Source organism: Acanthochromis polyacanthus, chromosome 10, assembly GCF_021347895.1.
Source record: "Acanthochromis polyacanthus isolate Apoly-LR-REF ecotype Palm Island chromosome 10, KAUST_Apoly_ChrSc, whole genome shotgun sequence".
NCBI lineage: Eukaryota > Metazoa > Chordata > Actinopteri > Pomacentridae > Acanthochromis > Acanthochromis polyacanthus.
In genome coordinates, this window is record NC_067122.1 from 4,623,530 (window position 1) to 4,644,306 (window position 20,777).

The window sequence follows — 20,777 nt, forward strand, 5'->3', positions numbered from 1 at the left end:
AGTGTTTGTAACTGAAAATTGAAATAATAAAATAAAGAAATATATATTTAAAATAATAAAAGTGAAAAAATAGAAAATGGCAAAAAAATATCCCACGACTCATATGTATATTTTCATACTATTGCATATGCACACTCTATACTCGCATCTTACACATCACAGCAACACTGCAGTCAGTTTACACTTAAATCCTTATACTGTAAGTCATTTTATATTTAATAAATATTTATACTACAAGTTTTAATTCTTGTTATACTTTTGTTTTTATATCTTTTGTGTGTCCTTGTTTCATCCTGACTAAAAGGATAGGTGTTGAATTTGCCGTGAAAAAAGAATCAGCACTTAACAGCACTTTATCCTATACGCTTGATTCTACTTGATTTTATTTATTTGTATTGTATTTTTAAATGACTATTTTTTTTACTGCATTTTAACATTATAATCATCCTTGATGATTTTGTAATATTGTATTGCATTCATGAACTGTAAGTAAATTTTATACATATGTTATATTTATATTTATATGTACTCCGACTCTCACTTAATCCGTCGCTATGGCAACAGTACGTCAAGCACCACGACGCATGTCCTCGTCTGCGAGTCATGTGACCTCACCGTTGCCTCCGTGACGCGCCGAGCAGAGCCGAGTCCTGTTTTGCGTTTCAATCTGTGTAGCGGTGCCGCGCCGCCTTCAACCTGACATGACTACGATACGAAAATAAGAGGTTAGCCGCAAACAGCCAGCCCGACAAGAGAGGAGAGGAGAGGAGCGACCACACGTTATCTCGGAGGTAAGATACGGCTGCTGTTGGCTGTTTACGGTCACAAAGATGGACCCGACAGCTAACGTTTGCTAACCGAGTTTTATGACACATAACCTCAGCTAAGCTAGCTTGAATGTCTTCGTCGATCCTGAACAGAAAATACAGCAGGTTTCTAGCTGTCTTCTGCTCAACATCCATGTGAAGGGATCTAATCTGCTGCAAGTAGCTCCAGTTTTAGCTCAGCTCTTCCTTTCCTGCTATTTCGGTCTCTCCTTTCTCCGAGGCTAATAGCCACTAACCCGTCAGTGAATAGCCTCATTTTACCTGCTTTTCTAAGCAGCTGTAACTACACTGGTCTTAAAACCATGTCAGCAAGGTAAAAATCTTGGAGTCATCACGGACATAAACTAGACATTACCAAAATGGCCTTCTGGCACTTGAAAAATATTGCCAGACTACATTCAGTCCTCTCTACAACTAATGAAGAGACACTGCTTCATGCTTTTATTTAACTATCAGCACAAGTTCTGACCATAGACTGTACATAAAGATCTATGGTTCTGACTAAGATCAGAAGGAAAGGTCATATTACACTGAATTTAAAGTCTCTGCACTGGCTACCTGTCTCTTCTAGATAATTTTATGAGTTTAGAAAGTTCTTAATGGTCTTGGTCCTTTATATTTATCAGATTTCTGCTTTAATCTTATGAGCCTTCAGGTCTGCTGATAGTGGCTTTTTAATTAAACTTAAACTCAGAACAAAAACAAACGGTGAGGTGGCATTTTGCTATCACTGCCCACATCTCTTGAACAGCAGAGAAGCTGGATATTTAAAAAAGCAAACTCAAGATCGATCTTTTCAGTCAGGCCTTTGATTGATTGTATTTATTAATTCTCTTAGAAGTGATTTTTACTTGTTGATTCCTCTGTTTATTTACCCGTTTCCTTATTTTAGCCTCTTTAATGTATAGTTTATGACTTCATTTTTATAATTTCGTATTCCGTTTCTATATTTTATGATGTCATTTATTTAATTTCTGTCTCTATTTCAATAATAGATGTTTTATTTCATTTATTTATATAGCTCATTTTATCTTACTTTATTTGATTTTGTCTGGTGTTTCCTCATTGCATGTGTTATGATAGGATCATGTGGGTGGGATGGTATCTGGGTGGGGAATTGTTTGTACAGTTTTATTGCATTTTTTTTTTGTAGAGCACTTTAGGTTGCTTTTTAGTTTTTAATTTTGTTTTGTCTGTCTCATGTCCATTGAGGCGGCCGAGACACTCGCGTGTCCGCCGCCCAAAGATTAGTTTAAAATGATGGGATTACCCCGTTGATCCTGTCGGTCTGCCGTGTGTGTGTGTTTACATTGAAGGACAACACCGGGAAACCTGAAAGAAGACGCTAAGGCTGATAAAACCAGCGGATTCAGTTTGGCTGCATCCTGGTTAGACCCGGAATGTGCTGTTTAATCTTATCGCCCTTTAACTGGAGGAGGTGCATCCAGTTTTATTTGCAGCACCACGCCTTTAAATGTAGAAGTCATTATTTACAGATATAAGTTTTGGCCATAGAGTTTCATTGCAAAATAAATAGAAAACTTATGCATGGTGAGACTATTAGAATAGCCCAGAAAAGTACATTTTATTGAACCTTCAGGTTTGATATAAAACGCAGGTATTGTGCATTTGTTTGTATAAATCGGTACAGAAGTTTTGGAGACTTTTTGAGTCAACTGACTGAAAATAACTCTAAAAAAAAGGGACGCTTTGAATTTCTATTTTCCCCCTGAAATGTCCAAATCTGTTGCTTTTTGTCTAACATTTCAGTGTGCCACAGAAGCACTTTGAAAAATCTGAAAGCATCACAAAATTGTGTGGAAATTTCATTGCAGATTAACTGACAAGGAATTAATTTTGAGTTAAACCTTAATTAACATACATCATGTGAAAACATAAAGAAATGTGTGATCCCAAACTGTATTTTTAGGAGCACGCTGTAAGCCATCATCAGTGTGATTCTTGTAAAAAACATTGGCAAGAAAGCATATTTATTATCATGTTTATTATGTTTATCAAGTTTATTCTGAGTACATTAATAGAAATCATAATTTCAAGTCAAAATATTCAATTTATTACTGCTGCAGTCTCTCTTTTTTGCTGGAAATTGGCTTTTTACTTTATTCCTGTCCTATAAAGAATGTCAAGATACTCGCCATACAAAGATCACATTTTATTATGAAGTCATATAAGTAATCTATAAATAATTATAAAGATGTTCAACATGAGGAGGAAAATTGCACACCTAGCAATTTGCATTTCCCTGCTGCTGGGTTTAATGTTCTCGTGTCATGGAACATTGTGAAAGTTGCTGAATTGCTTGTAATTCAGAGACTTTGCTCTGCACACACACAATTATGCTGTAAGTTGTGGTGGAGGTCACGCTACATTTCTGCATACTCCCTAAACCACTGCTGAACAATGGCTCATCGCAAAGGCAAAATGCCAGCAGAAATCAAGTACGACTTCATGTGGACACACACGAAGTGTCACTGCGTTCCTTTTGATGCTTTACTGACAGTTATTCACAGAGTTAATGTAAGGTAAAGGCAGGATAAATTCCTCACGCTAATGCCTATAAATCCTAATATTTGGTCTCATTTAGTTCAAAGTCCGTGTTGTCATTATTCTGTATTATTCCTGAAGTCATTGTACACTAAATAGTGATGCTGCTGTGAAGTACAAACAGTTTTACTTTTTTAACGTTGCTGCTTCGTCCACTTTTCCTGTCATCATATCCCTCTAGAATAGAATCAGCAGGTGGGCTGCACATTTGTTGTGCAAATCGTTGTATGAGCAGACAGCAGGTCGTGAAGACGTTCTGTTTGAACTCCCAGTCATTCTCGTGCTCTTACATAACATCATGGCTCAGTGGGCTGGAGTGCCTGGCTCAGAGACGACCCGACACAAGCTGCAGGACACCCAACAGAGAAGATTTAGAAGGATGTAAAGCCAACAGCACAGTCTTTTTTATTACATAGTGCCTGAAAGGTTCACCTCATCGTCACAGCATGACTAGAAAACATCAGATGATGTTTATTGTGATGATCAGCACCACTAAAGGGTAAAATGTGTTGTCCAAGTGTTAATACATGAGTGAAATTTCACACCTAAAAGGGCATTTGCAAATGGATTTTTAATTACAGTTATAGGTGAAGTTAGAAGTCAGTCTGTTCAGCTGCACCAGACCTGTGATTAATTATATGTCAGCCTGTTATATGCGTCTTTTGAAAGAAATTATTCTTTCTTTTGTTCCTGCAGACTACTGGTTATTGGCATTTTTTACAAATCTACAAATTACTCCACCAGTCAATTGTTTTGTCCATACATTTCTGAGACATTTTTAGTGTCCAGCTGCTACTGTATGCTGTGAGCAACAACAGTAACATATTAGTAGTTTACCTGTGATAAACACATTATGTCTCTCACGAGTTCTTAGCAATTAACACATCCCTTTCAGTTTCCTAGTAGAAAGCTTTTAGTGTGATGCAACAACATTCATTTACATGATCAGTAACCTAACACATGTGGCCAGGAAATGATCAGACAACAGTAAAATGAGACTGATATATACATTTGAATGCATAACCAGAGACACAGGAAGGAAAACAAACTCTAAACCACAGACATTCATGTACACACCACAAAAATACAGAGCACAGTGACTTTACAAAGAGACTGAAGGTCAGGTATTGCATTAGTTGGACAAGCTAAAAATAGTTATTTATTGACAGTTTTTAACTGATTTACCAGATGACTTATAGAACTGAAAGTGGTCATTTTTTAGGTAGACAGATGAATAATTGCAAACTTATTTGAGTCATTTTTGAATTGACATTCAATCATTGTCACTGTGAGGATTTGCTTCTTCTTTGCATCACCTTTAATTGATTGTTTTAGGGCATTGAACTTTTGAAGAGGTCACCTTATACTCTGGAACACCGTAAAGTGGGAATTTTCCATCAGTTTCAACACCTAATCATTGATCCATATTGAAAAATAGCTGCTAGTTGTCGTCTCTGCCGTGATATATGACTGCATGACTTTTTCAAAGAGCATGTTAACGACTTTTCATTGAGAAGTTCACAGGCTTGTTTCCTTGCTGCTGTCAAATGTCTCACTGGAATACTTCTTTTTAAATTCTTTTTCAGTGGGAAGCTGTCAATGTTGGACTCCCTGATCTGCCAGCGTTAGGACCCTGACGAAACCACCTGACCCACCATGATGGCATCCAGTGATGTAGACATCCGCGGTGAAGGTATCCAAATTAAGGGCGCCGCTTTTGCTTAAGTGGATATTGGATTGCATTTCTATCAGTATTGTTAAACCGATCTTCAGGCCAGTGAAGCATATTGAACTGAAATGAAATTGATAGTGGAGATGTAGTACAACATGACCTGTGTCCATAGTCACACAAGGATTATATGTAATCCCTATTGGCAGGTAGACACTGAATCATCAAAGCGGCTTTCATTTCACTTACAAAATCCGCCTGATGACCCGACTGGTGTTCTCTTTGGCAGGAGGTCACAGCAGTAAATTAAACATTTATGTTATGTTGTTACAGAGTTATTTATGATTTATTAACTCCTTATGCACAACTGCTGTAAAAGACTTTGTTCTCAGAGCGCTGATAAAAGTGAACTGCGTTTTCTTTGCCTTTATGTGAAGTCTTGCAGACAGTGTTTGTGTTCCACTGATTCGTTTCATCTCGTTTAGTGTTGCAGAACTCGTTGAATGATCCTTAAAAAGCATGAACATTGTCAATATTTGTCGTGCAGTAGCTCTGGGTGTCAAGGTTGTGGTCTGACCAAACAGGTTTTTGGAGCACAGGGCTTCGTAGAGACTCGGGTGTCGGTTTCGTGTCAGTTTTTGTTTTCACACTAAGTAAGCATTCCTCCTGCTGATGTAACAAGAAGCGTGCTTTTCTTGTGAAAGCATAATAAGAAAGACTAATGTAAACTCCGCTGAAGTCCTGGAGTCTGTGTGCTAAAGCAGCGACGTGTCTCCGATCATTAAACACATTCCTCAGCGAGCAGGTAGCAGTAGCTGAGTGTAGCTGCGGGGCAAAGGACACGGTGAATGCTGTTACAGTCAGCTGCTTTAAAGAAGAGATGGGTTTCTCTGTGAAATTAGGTCACTTTGACTTTCACCGGTCATGAGGTCTTTTTATGTGTGCAGTGCACAGCAGATATCAGACTGTGGAACTTGCAGTGCCCTGTTCAGGTTAAACTAACATGACTTGCCTTTAATACCTTTAAAATCTTTAATTGTCTGTAATTACAGTACAGACTTTACAGGCTTTTTCATAAAACAATAACCTCTGCTCACTTCACCTTTAAGGAGATTCAAGGCATTTTTCAGCTTGTTGTTTTGACGTTCCATGCCACAGATTTACTGTTTCAGGGCGTGCTTGCAGCTCTCTTTATCATCCTCTGTTTGACAGCAGCACCATTTTCAGAGAACACGCCATCATACGTTATCTCAGCACCAAAAAGCAGGATGCTCTTTAGTTGGTTTACGTAGTGAAGCATTTAGCAGCCAAATGTTTTCCTCAGCATTTGATAGATACCAAAAAAAACTGAGCTAAAAAGCAATTAATATTGGACTTGTGAGGATGAAGGAAGCTAATTTTAATGTTTAAATGTGTAAATGCGTAGCTGTTTGCCATTATTATGCCTAAATGGTGAGAATATTTGTCTTTCTGATGCTGAACTTGGTTTTTGCTGCAGCATTTTTTATTCACTTGTATGTGCTTGGTTTCTCTGTCTTTCTCATGTTACAATAAGTGGTGGCAATAGAACAGAGTGTTTTGTTAAATCAGAAATAGACAGACTCCCAAATGTCAGTCTCATGTTGTTTTTCTCATGCCACTAATTAGATCTGCTTTAACTGCACTGGGCTGGGCTGGGCCGTGGTCACACACTGTATGTTTTTCTGTTCAGGGCAACTGTTAGGGTAACTCCATGGAAAATGGACTCATGATTCTCACATTGAACCTGTGTGTATATTATGTTTAGTACATTTAATAAAGCCATGCAAAATCATGCCTTCATACTCTGAATATTTTCAGAATCATGGGCCTTTAGAATACACGGAGTGGGTTGAAATTTCGTGCTTTTTTATTTGTGTTGCTTTCTCTTTTGAGCTCTGGATATCACCTTTACAGCAGATAGACACATGACATTTCCAGGACTGAAAAACACCGCTGAGCTCTGTCAAACTGGATCCAAGTCAATTTTATACTTAGTTCTCATAATCTAAAGCCAAAATCTTGCTTTTGTTGAGCACAGTTTTTTTCTGTCATCACCTTTGAGCATCGTTCTTGGGATATATTTTAGTTCCAATAGTAAATTCTCAGCAGTTTATTATCTATGACAGAGTAGCAGAAATAGCATCCTGGTTGAGTAATTTGTTTTTGAAAGTCCACTGGAGAAAACATTTAAAGTCCATTTAGAGTAAACCTCTGAGTGTCATATCGACATGTGGGAGAAGTGGTCGGTCAAAACAAGTTATAGCACATGAAAGGTCTGATTTTTACCTGCGTTTGTTACCAAGCTCATCTTCTGTGTCAAGAACATTGTGTGTAGTTATATTTTTACTCTCACAAAGTTAGCTTTTTGCTGTGAGCTTGCGAAACAACGTTTGTCTTCATGTTTTTTATAATAGTTTGAAAAAATCACATGTATCAAACACATTTGTAGTATTCAGTGCGTGTCTGATAGTGTGATGTTAGTGTGTCTTGTTCTGTCAGTTTGTGTTGTGATTCTGTCCCTGTTTGCAAATTTGAAAGGCGGTGCAATGGGAAACTGTTCTATAGAACATTTGAACGCTGATTTTGTCATTTTACAGACACAAACTGCATTTGCAAATGTCATAATATGCCTCTATTAGAATGTTATTTCTACACAGAAGAAAACGAGTGGAAACGTTTTACAGAGCTGATTGGTTTTATACAGAATGATTGGATAGGGAGACTGGAGATATTAGACCCAACATGTTGTCATTTCCTGTCTGCATCCTGTGGCATGGAAAAATATTTATGCTGTTCCATGCCACCTTAAATAAGCAGCTGGTCACAGGTTGGATAAACACAAACATCCCCAACCTTACTGAACAGCAGCTGTAGCTACTGTGTGCCAAGCCTCTGGAGTCAGGGAAGTGTCTTGTGTGAAATGATTGTATCAACAACAGCTTTCTCAGAATTTCTTCTGTCCTTGTTTCAAGCTTCTTTGTTCTCCGATCAAAATCCATCAGAGATGGATGCTCTGTGTCCGTCTCCTCCTGGACCATCCAGACCCCAGCGCAACTACGAGAGGATCGGAGGACGGACAGGAACCTCGTAAGTGATATAAAACCTAACGTAAAGCACTCGATAGTGTCATCAGACTGTAGATGTAACTCACTGTGTTTTTCATTTCTCAGTTTTTGTCAGACTCTTATCCACCTGTTGAAAGGGAACATTGGTACGGGGCTGCTGGGGCTGCCTCTGGCTGTCAAGAACGCAGGGCTGGTGGTAAGTACAGAGGGATTTTATCATCCATGACAGCTCTGGACAAAGAAAATTAGATTCTGCCCCCATCCCTGTCAGATATTCATGACAAAGTCCAGACATGGTCAAGCAGGTGCTGCAGCCTGAATCTGAGTGTTTGCAGGGAGGGGGTTGTCCGGTGTACTTTTTGTAAAACTCACATTGCTGTTGTCAGTTGTGAGCAATAACAAGCCTCATGGGCAAGTGATTTCTCAAACAGAAATGTCAAGTTGAATTTTAAAAAATTACTCTTAAATAATTATTATTATTGGTGTTTCTGCTTCCCCAAGCTGTGACACTTGACTGAGGCTTGCAGAGGGCTTCTGTTGTGGTGTGAAGACCTTTGTATCTTTACATGTAGCCCCGCGGTGAAACATTGTGGTCAGAGTAGTGAGAAAAACATAGACTGTGCTACATGAAATGAACAAAAATACGAGCCACTATGTTCAAACTTCATATTTAACCTTCCAATATTTTGCACTTGCTTGTGAGAACCTTTCATGGATCCTGAAGAGATGAAGTTCAAGCTGTACTCATGAAAAGAAAAGTCATGAAGTTAACACCTTCAGGTTTTGTTTGCACCACAACACCTTTGTTTAAGTCCTTTTCTTTTCTTCTTGTGCCATAAATCATGCATAATCTCTGAGGCAAATATAAAATGCAGACAGCAGTAGAGCTAAACTAAGACTTATTACTGTTGTCAATTAATATTATATTCTGGGAAAGTGCCTTTAGCCTGTTACCAAAATGGTTGCTGCTTCATTTATTCTGATCAGTTAAATGGCTTATCAGGGAGTCATTGCACGCAGACGAGATTGGTCTCTAAGTAATTGTCTTTTGTCAACATGTGCTTTTAATTACACTTCATAAAATCAACTAGCAGGACGTCCTCGTGTTTAACTTTGTGTTTCAGCATCATTTCGGAACATGCAAGCATCATGAAATATGTTTAATGTTGTGCTGAAACACTGTGATGCAGACGTTAAATAGATCAGTCGTCATGCTCTTTGTCTGTTTTTCTGTGCAGCTCGGACCAGTCAGTCTTCTGTGTATGGGAATTGTTGCAGTCCACTGCATGAGGCTGCTGGTGAACTGTTCCCACCACCTCAGCGCAAAGTAAGTAAATAAAAGAACACTTCTCACTAGAGACTACAGACTAGAGACTACTTCCACCAGATAAAGCAGCATAAACTCCCTGAGAATACCTGCATCCAAAGCCGCTTCCTCTTCTTTCAGTTTGCACATCACTACACTTGGACATATTTAGGGTTGGAGTCCTTTTATGTATTTTGCGTAAGAGCAGCTGTCTGAAATCACAGTGTGAGTTGGGTCTTACAATACTTCAATAACGAAAATGCCACTTGGACAGTTATTTATACTGAAATATAGATTTCAGTTAATGTTGTGTAGACAAATGCCTTCCTAGTGGTGTAGAAATTTTAACTGTTCATGTCATTTTAGGTGTTTTTGCTGCAAAACAGGGACGGAGTGAAAGAGATTAACTTTTCAGCTTTCTCAATTATCAGCTGTAAAGTACGCTTGATCTCTGCTCACAAAGCAAACAACAAAGATCTAGTCTTAATACACTTCCATGCAGTGCAGCCGGGGTCTTGTTCCCTGTAAAAATTACAGGTTTAATAAAGTGTATTGAGTTTTAAGTAGGGATAACCCAGTCAATTTATTTTTTAGCCATGTTCCAAATCATTTAGTGTTGGTGTCTGCGGTCACATCTCATGTGACAAATTAGGATCAACTAGGATAGTGATCCTGTACCCTGATAGCATTTTAACTGAGCCCGTGTCATGGAGCTGTTCTCTAAGCTAACAATGCAAGCACAGGACAAAATTCCACAGCTGGTGTCATCAGCTAACCGCTTACTGATCGACAATGCCAGAGGTTATTAAAACCTCCGATTTGTAGCAGGTGCACGTAAACAAAAGAACAACCTGAGGTTCGTGCCGATGCCAGTCAGTAGAAAATGCCAAGTCTTTGAGATTTGCTCGGGACACCCCTAGTTCTAAGTCCTGTTCCTTTGGATTTAATTGTTTTATTTGTCTCCCCTTTTGTTTCCAAAAAACAGCGTGAAGCTAATATTTTGTCACTGCCTTCAATCCTTCACACTGGGTTCGCCGTGGCTCTTTTAATTTCGCCAGATAAACACTTTGTCAAACACACACACAGCTTTCGCTCCATTGTCGCTTGTTTACTTGGCTGTTCACTGTGCCAGGCTGACAGATTACACCCCATGTAGCCACCTCTTTTTATTCCACTGTGCAATCACAAGCACACCTGCTGTTTCGAGTTCTCCCACCAAGATGTTTATCAGCTCCACCAGACACGCTATGGCTGTGACCTGAGATCAGCCCACCAATCAGATGTGGTTTACAGTAAATATTGTCACCACTTCAGTTTGAAACCATTATGTAACTGAACTGACGTGGCCGTAAACCCAAAGCTTGAGCCCTTACCTGTTTTACAGCTGTCAGTGTATGACAAGCGAGAAGATTAGCACCCTCTTTATCAGATTTCAATTAGCGCGAGCTGCGGTTGGTGCTTTCTGTGACGGTTAACCCGACGGCGTCTCGCGCCCTTTGCCCGGTTCACGCGGGGATCTGCTGCAGCCCCTCCCAGCCACGCTAAAGAGGATTAAACAGATCAGGAGCATGAATGAAGAGCTTCTAATTGTAGGCTACAGTCAGGAATAGCTTCTGCACTAGAGAGTCACACCTCAGTAATGTAGAAGAAAAGTGCTTCTGGGAAAAAATGCCGCTCTTCCTCTTTTCCTCTTCCTCTTTATTGCGGAGTCGGTCTTTACTTCCCCTTGTTTCATGTGGATATGGAGAAGCTATAGGTTGCATTTACTCAGTAACGTATATTAAATAGAGTTATCTATCTCCGCATGGGTAGAAAATATTTGAATTCCATCTCTGCCCATTATCAGCTCTTTTATCCCCTGCTTGTGTGTGTTATTCAGTTGTAAGGAGGCTTTTTGAAACTTTATTGGCAGTTTGTCATTTCATGATGTCAAGCTTATCTGCTCTTACTTTACCGCAACTTTCAGTTTTGCTTTCGACGTTTTTGTGCTCGTTCCGTGAAACGTGTTGGTGCAGATAAACGAAACACAGCTCAGTTAGTGAATAAGGACACAATAATAATAATACACATTGGATATCTAAGTAGTAATCCCAAATAAGACCTTTGCTCGGATGTCATCTGAGGCTGTTGCAGTTTAGCTGGAAGATTAAAGCAATATTGATTTAATCATCTGAATTTTTGTCCACCCATTCAGGATAAACAGGCCATCTCTGTCCTACGGTGAGGCCATGCAGTATGGGATGGAAAATGTGTCGTGGCTGAGGAGACATTCACAGTGGGGAAAGTAAGAGAAATATGTTCCTGTCACTGATTCATGCGTACTTACATGAACATTGTTATTTTTTCCATTTTTACACATTTTTAAAATTAAATAATAAATTACTGACAAAGTTTGATAGATGATAGATGTTTAAGCTTTTAAGAGTGTCTCATCATTCTAATGTGGGTTTCAGTTAACAGTCCTAACGGAGCTCTTCTTATGCAGAAATGGGAATTTATAATCAATGAGCAGGTGTCAACAGTTGTTAAACTGGTGCGGTTTTAATGGAAATGTTCTTTTCAGCTGAAGAACAAACATTTATTTCAAGGGATCTCCTTGTGAACTGGAGTGTAACCAAAAAAATGCACATACATTTAAAGAAATAGTGCAACATTTCTGGAACTCAGCTCATTTGCGTTATTGCTGCGAGTTAGATGAGAAGATTGATACCACTCATATCTGTATTGTAAATGTGAAGCTACTGTCAGCAACAGGCTAGCTTAGCTTAGCTTAGCTGCAAGACTGGAAGCTGGAAAACAGTTAGCCGTCTAATTCAGCTCTCTAAATATGTGATGGTGTTTCTTCAGTAGCCTGCTATTTAACAGGTACTGGTCTTTCGTTCAAAGACATGTGCACAAGTGATAAACATATGTACAGTGACTTTGGATGGGCAGAAAGAGTTACGTTTGCTCCATTTCCAAAAGCAGCCGCAGAGGTCATGAAAAAACATAAATACACACGCTTGTAGTTTCAGCGAACTTTCCGAGCTTCATATCCGACCGTATTTCTGCTGAACTCAGTTTTAACATGTGGAGCAAATAATGTCAAACTATCCTCCCTCTTAAATGCTATTTTATGAGACAAGAAAGAGGAGGTGATCGTGGAACAGGGCCTTACAGATAAATAGCATACAATGCAATTCTCTTCTGTCAGTTAAGGACGATCGCACCTTTTCATTTAACAATCAAGAGTGAGTGAGGAATTTACCGCCTGTAATAAAGCGCAGTGCACTGTGCTGCAGAGTCAAGAGAGAGCAATGGACTGTTTCTATACAGAAATCCAATGTTGACCTTCAGTTTGCTGCCAGAAGTAATATTGTTCATAAAGTTAGTGGTGATTTTTTAGTGTATAAGCCTACATTAGCCCGTTGTCTCACCTCTCTCCTCTTTAATCTTTCTCTGTTTGTCTCAGACGGACGGTGGACTTGTTCCTCATCATCACCCAGCTGGGCTTCTGCTGCGTCTACTTTGTGTTCCTTAGTGACAATGTCAAGCAGGTCTTAATCACACACACACACACACACACACACACACACACACACACACACACACACACACACACACACACACACACACACACACACACACACACACACACACACACACACACACACACTGTCTGTGGCATTTACACAGCCCAATAAATGGGTAGATAAAGTTCAAAATTCAAATTAAATCATAAAAATCAGTGTCTCTTTACTCTGATTGTAGACTACTGGTGTTACCTCAGTCAGGATGGTAACATGAAGGATCTTTTAGTTAACGGGGCAGTTTGCACAGTTGTGTAAAAGCAAGACTTATGTTCTTCTGAGAGGGACTCACATGTACTCAGCAAAAACATATGCAAAGATGAATAGCAGTAGCATGTTTCCCATAAATTAAAGTAGCCTCAAACAACATCTTGACAACTGGTTAACTGCCTTGTGCGTGTGGCGAAGATAGAAACAGATTTAGAGGAAGCGCTTCTAATGAAGTCATGGAACTCCTCATGCATAAGAAAATCTGTAACATCAACACCATCATATTTTGGTTATTTTAATGTGTTCTATTTATTTACGTCAGAAAACATATTGCGAGTGAACCCAAGAAGAAGACAAATGCAAGAAAATGAAAGTGTAGGAATAAGACAAGTTAATACTAAATAGATTTATAGGAAAACACTTTGCGTCTGTGATGTTTTGTAACCTCTAACTCTTCATTTTTCTTGTGAATTTGAAGCAGCGGAGTTTCATATTGAGTGAGCACTTCTGTAAAACTCCTCGCTGCAAAGCACAGAGAAACAGGCTGATATAAAGATGAAGTTAATGAAAATGGAACTGTTTGATGCCAGTTCTTCTGCAGCTTTATTTCTGTTCGTTCCAAGCACTTGTTTATCCGGCCTTGTTAGGTCACAGGAAGGCAATTAGGTGACCTGTGACCCCTGATCCCTTGTTTGGTCTGTGATGTTTTTAAATCCGTTGCTAGCGAAGACTCCAGTACACTTTGCATGCTGTGTATTTGCACATCGTCGACTGGAACTGCCATTAACAACACAAATCAAACTGTGTCAGCAAACACCTTCTATTTGCTCCTGAAATAATCCGATTCTGAAGACTTCATTTGTGCGCTGCAGCTTCTGACCACTAGATGGTGGCATCTGTCTGTTTTTGTGCTTTCTCCTCAGCTGGTACATAAATTGTGTCAGGTCTAGTTTAATGTGCGTTTTTCACCGAAGCAAAACCATTTAGGAATTTGTGTTCATGTTACTTTTTCAAACCTGCTTGTTAATGTTGTGAAGTACTTGTTCCTGAAATGTTATATATGAAACATGTAGTAATTTAGCAGAAACTTAACTGATGATCATTTTGAAAATACTCATTTTTGCATAAGTTATTTCTCCAGTAATGTGGGGGGCTTCAGATCTTTTAGGTTTGTCAAGGTCAAAGTCAAGGTGTCTTTATTGGTCTCCCTTGGGAGAAATTTGTCTTAGACGGAGGGGTCTGCTATACAGACAACACATACCACTCATACAATAAAATAAACAACCACATAAAATAAAGGTTGTTGCTAGAGGTACGGACCCGTACCCGTAGCCTGTGGACTACGGATACGGCACTTGCCATTTGCCAATCAGATACGCGAGATCTGGTCACGTGACTCCCGGTAGACGCTAGCGGTACGGACCGTAGCATCGGTACTACAGGTACGGACCCTAAACCTGACCCTAACACTAACCCTAACCTTAACCTTAGCTTACCTTTCAACAGTTTGCAGTGGTTAGCAGCTTCTTGACTCGCGAGACTCGCATACGGGTCCGTATCTGTCTGGCAAATGGAAAGTGCCGTATCCGTAGCCCACAGGCTACGGGTACGGGTCCGTATCTGTAGACACTACCTAAAATAAACATCTGGGTAAAGTAAGCATCCAGAACAAAAAATAAATAAGTGAAATAGAAGTGCAATACATTATCACATTGGTTGAAAACCCACAACAGTGCAATGTGCAAACTCAGCATTATGTATATAAAAATACTACAGATACATCCCTTGCACTGTTACACTCTGTTATCTGGATGACTTGACTGGCTTCCTGTCCTGTTCGTCTCAGATGATCAGCTCATTGATGGGCTTCACTGACAGATGAATGAATGTTTGTACCGATTGTGTTTGCATAGCGGGACCCTGCACATTCTCCCTGAGTTTAATAAAATGTATTCAGGGTGCAGTGCATGAGAGTTGTCTGATAAAATCCCTCCTCTCGGACGTCTCTGACCTCTCCCTCTCACCCTCCTTGACCCAGGTGGTAGAAGCAGCCAACGCCACCACCTTTAGCTGCCAAATAAACAACACCAATCAGACCCAGATCCTGGTTCCCAGCTTCGACTCCCGTCTCTACATGCTCTGCTTCCTTCCTGCGGTCATCCTGCTGGTTTTCACGCCCAACCTGAAGTACTTGGCTCCCCTCTCCCTGGTGGCGAACCTGGTCATGACCGCCAGTTTGATTCTCATCTACTTCTACTCGCTCACGGTAATCACCGGATCCATCTTTTTCTCTCTTTCTCTACCGCTTCACTTAACCTTTGTCAGTTCCGAGAAGATGTATCGACTTCACTGGTGCTAATTAGCGCTCCCATTTGTCACATTGACTGTGTTCACATGGTTACAAGAAACTAGATTTCTCAGGAAGTCAAGCAAGGCACGTTCCGTACATGCAATGCACTTGTATTCACTTCTCCAGAATCTCAGTGTACCTGCAGGTAGTCTGCAGACAGATTTTATCCTTGTAGTCGAACATCTGCTTTGCTGAGAGACAAATCCTTCCAGGATCCTCACAGGACTCCAGCAGTCTTATATCCATCTGGTTTAACATGTATTTTCTCCTCAGTATGATTTTAATGGCTGCATTTCCTAATCTGAACAAAAGATATTTGGTGGAATTAACAAATGTGCTTGCTTGTCTGGTGCAATGTGAGAAAACCATACATGTTGTTTTACACATCACAAATCCTTTTTTTTTTTTTTTGGTGGAATTTTTGACACTAAAAGTTATACGTGTAAAGCAATAATGTTAGAAAGAAATTTGCCGAACACTGAAACTTTGAATTTACACTCAGTGGGCGTTTTATTGGGCACACCTCCACATGAGAGAACACAGAAGGGATGGTTGCTGGAAATGTTCCTCTGTACCCCTGTGTAGATATTCCATTACAAATCAGCCGTTTCCAGCTAGAATAGTCATTTACCACTTTAGCAATGTCTAGACTGCATTTCTGCTTCATTTAATGTTATCTCCATCGAACAAAAAATGCTTTTCTTTGAGTGACTTGAATGGTAGTGTAAATGATCTGCTAAACAAGATAAAATTATTGAACCGGACTTGTTTTCCTGGACATGAAACTGTACATTTTGGAACTGACATCTAACTGATCACTACACACAAAACAATCAAGTACTTTATCATTTCTGTCGTATAGAAAATAGATTCCTCATCTGAAAGTCCACAATGGAGCGATTCTTTCTTTTTTTTTCCGATTGTCTATGAAGCAGTAATCTAATGTGACGGTTTCTTTATTAATGCTTACAACCAGCCCCCTTAAACGCTCACATTTGCCCCTGTGTGTTGCACTCTCTCTCTGTGTGCTTCTGCTCAGCTGATTGGATCCTGGGCTTGTTATGGATAACAGAACAACTGGTAGCGACAGAGTCTCCAGATTATCTGTTTCTCGGCTGTAGAGTATTTCATCACGCAGCCTCTGCACTTTAGGGATATATAGCGGCCGTATTCACAGAGAAATGGCTTCACCTTGAAAAGAGGCAATTTCTTGCATCGGAAACCTTACAAAGATTTAGCACAAAGATATGTGGCCCGTATGGTGGTTCTGCTGACGAATGACCCGAGCCACAAGTTTTGGGAAAACTGGAGCGTACAAACTACGAGCATTTCAAAAACAGTCACTTTGTTTTAATGTTGGGTTTGGTTCGGTTCACTCTCTGAGCTCTGCCTTAACACTAGAATGTAAAATAATAATAATGTAGTCCTTAAACATTTCCCTTAATTTAGCATTTAATGGCTCAACATTATCATTTTAATGTTTCGACCTTCATTTTTGCAGATAGAAGTCCAGCTTACTCCACTGCACCTTCTTCAACTGCTAAATTTCATGACTCCCACGATCTTTTACTTTCCCACTTGGGTATATTTACAGTATGCTGCTTATTTCACAACTGATTATAAATGACCCTAATCATGTGAAATAAGTTTAAGTTATTTGCAAGCTTTGGTCAACAAATGAGTCCCAACAGGCTCAAGGAGGGGCGTCCTGTTTGCACAAGGTGTTGTGATTGCCGATTATCCACAGGGAGGACCTTTTGACTGCTGATTTTATTTCCTTAGATGTTGAGAAATAACACTAGCCTAGCCGCACTAGACCCAGCTCTTAAGACACAAGGGTCTAGGAACGCTCGACAGAGAGGGAGGCGGGCTAAAAGGTTGTCTTTCAAATCACTCTGCAGCAATTGGGTAGGTATACAACCAATCAGCGCAATGAATAGGCTGACGTAGTTCCTAGAGCGCTGGATTGTGGCTAAGTCCCATTAGCTTCCCAACCAGCGGAGCTAACTGGTATATTAAGGATTTACCATATCCCGTCGGCATAAGTCCAAATGCGTCTTTCTTCTCAATGAAACACTTCAGTGCCGTCCTTTGTTTATCTTTCAAGTTGAATTTTAGCTTCAAATCTTTAAGGGCTGTGGCCAAAGCCGAGTCGAAAGATAACTGTTTATTGTGCGCCGGTTGTTTCTGTCAGAATCGTCGCGCCTCTGTCGTCACTTAGTTACGCCCGCCTTCTGACTCTACTCTTCATGGTGATTGGTCCGGCCAGTTTTAGGAGCATCCAGACTTGAGCCTTATGGAGGGTAACTAGACCCACCCTGGCAGAGAATTAAATTAATTGCTGTGGGTTGTCTAGCGCGGCTAGGCTAAAATAACACACCATCCAGTCTGCAATTCAACAAGCCTTGCGTTATATCACCTGATACAACAATAGCAAACTGTAGAGTTAAGTAGGGATGTTCGATAGTATCGTCCCCCCATATTATCGGCTCGATATTGGCCTAAAAATGAAATATCGGTCAATATCTTTATTGGGTTTTTTTTTTTTGCCTTTCATGAAAATCGATGAAATGATGTCTGGATTTCAGTGACATTTACCAGACTCATAATGGGAAGGAGAGAGGGAGAGTATGAACTGTTGTTTGAGACAATTAAAGAAATATATACGGCATAAATATGGCATTTTTACCATAACTTAAGCTGAAGTAGTTTTCTTATTTCGACAGTGTTTACGTTTGGAATGCCTTGTTGCATTTGAGAATGCATCCAATTGAACATAAAATTAGGCATGATGTGTTAATTCCACCTCAGGAGATGTTACCTAAAATTAGTTGAATAGCCCACATATATCGGAATTGGTTGATATCGGAATTGGTTGATATCGGAATTGGAATTTGAGAGTTGGACAATACCAGCATATCAGTTATTGGCAAAAAAGCCAAGAGTTAAGCTTTACATCTGTTTTTCTTTCCTCGCAGAACATCCCTCATCCCATCACCCTACCAAAAGTTGGCAAAGCTAAGGACTACCCTCTCTTCTTTGGGACGGCCATCTTCGCCTTTGAAGGAATCGGAGTGGTACGTAACCGGAGCTAAAGAAAGCGAGCGCCGACGCTTTCATACACATGCTGCTTAAAGCTTATTTATACCTGGCATGAACAAGAAATATGCATCTGCATTGATTTACTGGATTATAGGCTTCCTCATTATCTCTGCCTGCATTATGATTGGATTTCAGTTTGCAAATTAGAGAGGCAGAGTTGTTGTGATTTCCCCTGCAGAGGACATGGGCGGTGGTAGCAGAGCAGAGAGAGTGTGGCCAAACTGGAGAGATGTTATGAAGAGATAAAAGGTTTAATTTGAATGAAACTGCTTTAAACTGTTCCTCAGGATACACCGGTAATAATGTTAATGTGAACACATGAGTAAGAAACGCTTGCAAATATACGAATTTACACACATAAATAAAGATATAGAAGGATAAAGGGATGATCTCACCTTGATGCACATCAAATAAAGGAGGTACTACACCACGCTTTTTTTCTTTCTTTCTGGAAGACAGCCGGTTTTTGATGTAGGACCAAATGGCATTTTGGTCTGACAAATGTAAGTTGTTTCTACCCGCAACAAAAATTTGGTTGGAATTGAGTGAATATTAGTAAAGATGATGCTTTTGTTTCTGTGCAGAGAACTGGGTTGAAGGTGATGATGGTTACACACTTGTCATCTAGTTTTGTCTGAGTAGGAACCAGAGTCATAGTGCTGCTGAACAATCCCTTAAGGCAATACCAAGTTACAGGTTACCATGTCACAATGAGGTCTTTAGCTTCTCGTTCATAAAGCTCTGCAGCAGCTGTAGACAGAAGCACAGTCGTCATTGGTATTCAATTAACACCAACTCAGTGCGCTGGAGAGAACAGAACACCTTTGAGCGTGTTGAGTGCCGCGTAAGAAAGCCTTGGTCTTTTGTTAAATGTCAGCACAAGTTTAAGTATAATGTCCATTAGTTAAAATCAAGAAATCATAGCCTGCAAGGAAGAGACAGTTTAGAGTGAGTAATTACCAAAAGTTAAATTTAAATTCATGTCACTGTTGTTTATGTGACACCAAATCATAGCGGAAGTTATCTCAGAACAATTCACATTGTAAGATCAAGACCTTCCCCCATTTTATTGTAGAGAAATGCCCAAAATACCCCTCTTAAGCAGCACTCGCCGACAGTGGGGAAGAAAAACTGCCTTTAACTAGGAAGAAACCTCCAACAGAATCTAGCTGAATGAGGCCGACCATCTGCCTCGGCTTGCTGGGATGACAGGAGAGTGGAGAGAAAAAAGATGAGCAACAAGATGCAGCAAACAAACATTGTATTATGAAGCAAGATTAATAAATTACGGAAACATGTTGAGGTTAAAGCCAGAGTTTTCAGCATCAGGATGTCCTTTAACATGATAGTTTAGTTTGGTAACTTAACCTGCTCTGAAGGAGATGTTCTTTGCGAGACTTTGAGATTATAATCGGCTGCAAGAAGTGTCTCCCTTTCACTAATTTATCTCCTGATGATTTTTTCACAGCCGTCAGATTCTCAGCTGAGTGAAAACATTACATCTGCGACCCTGTTGAGCTATATGTTCGGCATGCCACTGAACGAAGCCATGCAGTTACAGCTGCGTTGGTGATGCAGCAAATGCAGAAATACGTTTTAATGCTCTGTTCTGATTTGCTGCCCAGTCTGTTTAACGCTGCTGGCCCTGCAGCTAATAGAACAAAGATTAGAAAATGGATTAGTCTCTTGATGTTTATCACAGAAAATATTCTCTCAGTTACATTCATTTCACTTTGATTCGACCAAAAAACTAAAGTGATTTCCATGCTTCCTTCATTATGGGACAGTGCCAGATCTGAATGCAAGTTTGAAGTTTAAGAGCTCTAATGTGCAGCTGCCACATCAGCAGTAAGCAACTGCATGGAGAGTGCACTCAGGGGTAAATTAATAATAAAGAAGTATATTAACTTACATGATTAGCAGTTTTCTACCATTCTAGCATTCCTCTTTATACTTCAGTACATTTTTGTATTGTTCTTCTCTCTCTGTTATACCAACCTGCTGATTGCACCCTTTAATGTGAGCCTGGTGGAGAAAGCCTGACAAAGAAAGAAAGCCAATAACCACCATTGTTATAGCCATTCTTGAGCCAG

The 20,777-nt window shown here is 39.9% G+C and overlaps 1 protein-coding gene across 1 annotated transcript in view; it reads left to right on the top strand.

The window, feature by feature from the left end:
- Positions 1-601: 601 nt before the first annotated feature.
- Positions 602-20,777, top strand: part of slc36a1 (solute carrier family 36 member 1) — a 60,007-nt gene continuing 39,831 nt past the window's right edge. Inside the window, exons 1-9 of the mRNA XM_022203084.2 lie at positions 602-791; positions 4,979-5,085; positions 8,055-8,169; positions 8,253-8,343; positions 9,386-9,474; positions 11,648-11,737; positions 12,905-12,989; positions 15,271-15,498; positions 18,561-18,659. Of these exons, the coding sequence (XP_022058776.1) occupies positions 5,049-5,085; positions 8,055-8,169; positions 8,253-8,343; positions 9,386-9,474; positions 11,648-11,737; positions 12,905-12,989; positions 15,271-15,498; positions 18,561-18,659 (834 nt within the window). The 5' untranslated portion in view covers positions 602-791; positions 4,979-5,048. The remainder of the gene's footprint in view (positions 792-4,978; positions 5,086-8,054; positions 8,170-8,252; positions 8,344-9,385; positions 9,475-11,647; positions 11,738-12,904; positions 12,990-15,270; positions 15,499-18,560; positions 18,660-20,777) is intronic.